This window comes from Seriola lalandi, unplaced genomic scaffold, assembly GCF_002814215.2.
Source record: "Seriola lalandi dorsalis isolate HSWRI2012SDOR001 ecotype SW California unplaced genomic scaffold, Sedor1 jcf7180002054850, whole genome shotgun sequence".
Taxonomy (NCBI): Eukaryota; Metazoa; Chordata; class Actinopteri; order Carangiformes; family Carangidae; genus Seriola; species Seriola lalandi.
The window spans coordinates 2045903-2048173 of NW_019525403.1; the positions used below are offsets into that span (position 1 = coordinate 2045903).

The following is a 2271-nucleotide window of genomic DNA, read 5'->3' on the forward strand; positions in this document are numbered from 1 at the left end:
CCCCCCCCACACACACACACACACCTTTCTGCTCTGTCCTTGAACACCAGGCCCATTTATGAAAGTATAGTTAAGCTCTTGATGTGCTTGAATAACATGTTTTCCTTATGAATAGTTAGATAAAGAGTAAATGGCTGAAATCACAGTTTAGTATTGAGTAGTTTTGTGTCATCTGATATTATTTTGGTGGTATGTACATATTTACCCATTTGCGTAAATGTGTTTTGATATGTCTATTTTTGTATACACTGAAACATTCATATTTAGTGTACAGTATAGTACATTGTAGTGCTATAATACCTATTTGCTTGTTTTTTATCGTAGAAGTCCTCATATTAATTTGCCACATCAAACTGCAAATAAATATGATTTTCTATCCTTCACTTTGTTTTTATTGAGTGGTTACTGTTAATAAATACTTATGTGACGGCAGAAAAATCAAGTGTTTAACCTCGTTAACTTCCATATGGTGTTTTAATTATATAATACAAGACATATCATGGGTGAACTGCAGTGAAGCAATGACAGTCTCATGAAAACAGGTTCAGACAGCCAGGGTTTCATACGTCACAAACTTAAGGAACCAATCCTGTCAACTTGTGGGGGCGGGGCAAAATAAACCTGAAACCTTGTCAGTACAGAGAGAGAGTTAGCATTAGCACAACCACTAACACGGTTAACTACTGCCAGTTACAAGCTAACAAACAACATAAACAAATAAAAGATGATAACTTTTCGACATACTGAAACTCCTTGTTTTAACTAGCCTGTATTTAAAAATGGAGGATAGACAGCGAACCCTTGTCTGTAGAGGGCAGCATTACGCCTTACAGTGTACAGCCTGCCGGAAATTTAGAAGAAGAAGAACCAATGCGTTACCAGAGGCTAAGCTAACCATCACTTTTGGGAACGTCCTTGGAGATAAGTTAGGGGCAATGTACATCTAATTATCATCTAATTAATTTATCTCAAAGAAACAGGGTTGATGGAGAGAATTTATTTATTTATTCTATTTTATTTATTTATTTTTGTTCTTTTCTCGCCAGTCTAATGTGCCACACTCCGGAGCGATAGGTGGCGGTAATGCATTTTGTAAGCTGGTCGCCAACCGCCAATCAAACCAAAAGGAGAAGAAGAAAAAGCGTTTCCGGTGTTAGTGTAGTTGACACTGGTTCCACGCTACCGACACAGGGACCAGCAACACGATACCACGAGTGAAACAGCTTAATCTAAGTTGAACATAAAATAGATAAAGATGGTGGGAAAGATAAAACATGTCCGCCAGAAGCTTCACCAGGAGGCGGTGAAGCTGGAAAGGCCGAGCAGCCCCTCTGCGCCCTCCGGGTCTGTGTTGTCTCCTGTCCCGGTCCTACACAGCGTTACTCCTCCGTGTCTGGAGAGCAAGCAGCGGGACAAACAGGTGTGTTTGGGGAAATGTTGAAATCAATGACGCGAACTGTGAAACTGAGTGATCTAAATATGTCTGTTTGTTACACCACGTGTCCGTGCGAATGGATACATCAAGTAAACACGGTGATAGCAGGATGGATTCCATTATCGGACATTCAACTCAGCGAAATAAAAAAAAAACGTTTCTAAACCTTTATCCTTAACCACAACAATTGGTCTCTCATTTAAAGGAATTATTGTATGAACATGTTAAATAGTAGACTTGTACTTGTTTATTTAGGTCCTGACAGAGAGCTCTTTCCCCACTGGGATCTTCGCTGGCACGAAAATCACTCCAGAGGCACTGGTACAAACACTGAAGTGTGAAGAGAGTCCAGATGTACCTGTACCTGTACCTGCCAAGAAAGGTAAGACTTGCTCCCTCACCCACGTCAAGTTTAAGGGTACTTCGTTAATCCTGATGGAAAACTGTGTTATAACAAGTATTATTGTCTCTACACACACACACACACTGTAACTCCTGCCTCTAGGGGACTCTCAATCAAAACAATAACAAAAGTTGGCATTGGGTGACCACTGCCGGCAGGTTCTCTAGTCTGGAGTCCTTCAGTTTCAGCCGGTTAGGAGGTTTTTACCTGCAGCTGAATTATCTACAGAGGTCTCCTCCTCTCCAAAACAAACAGGCCGGGGGATTATAACCGGTACAACACAGAATAAAGTAGTTTCCTCTTTAAAAGTAGTGATTGAACGGACACAACCAGTGTAAACGAACGGTCATGTGATATGTGTTTTCAGGTGTGTTAGTGTGGATGGAGATTGTTTTTAATACAGAGCTAAAGAGGTCGTATTAGTGTGGACTTA

General features: G+C 40.6%; 1 protein-coding gene across 1 annotated transcript in view; it reads left to right on the top strand.

The window, feature by feature from the left end:
* The first annotated feature begins 1138 nt into the window (after window positions 1–1138).
* slx9 (SLX9 ribosome biogenesis factor) overlaps window positions 1139–2271 on the top strand; it is a 9052-nt gene continuing 7919 nt past the window's right edge. The window contains exons 1-2 of the mRNA XM_023427084.2: window positions 1139–1420; window positions 1691–1817. Of these exons, the coding sequence (XP_023282852.1) occupies window positions 1256–1420; window positions 1691–1817 (292 nt within the window). The 5' untranslated portion in view covers window positions 1139–1255. The remainder of the gene's footprint in view (window positions 1421–1690; window positions 1818–2271) is intronic.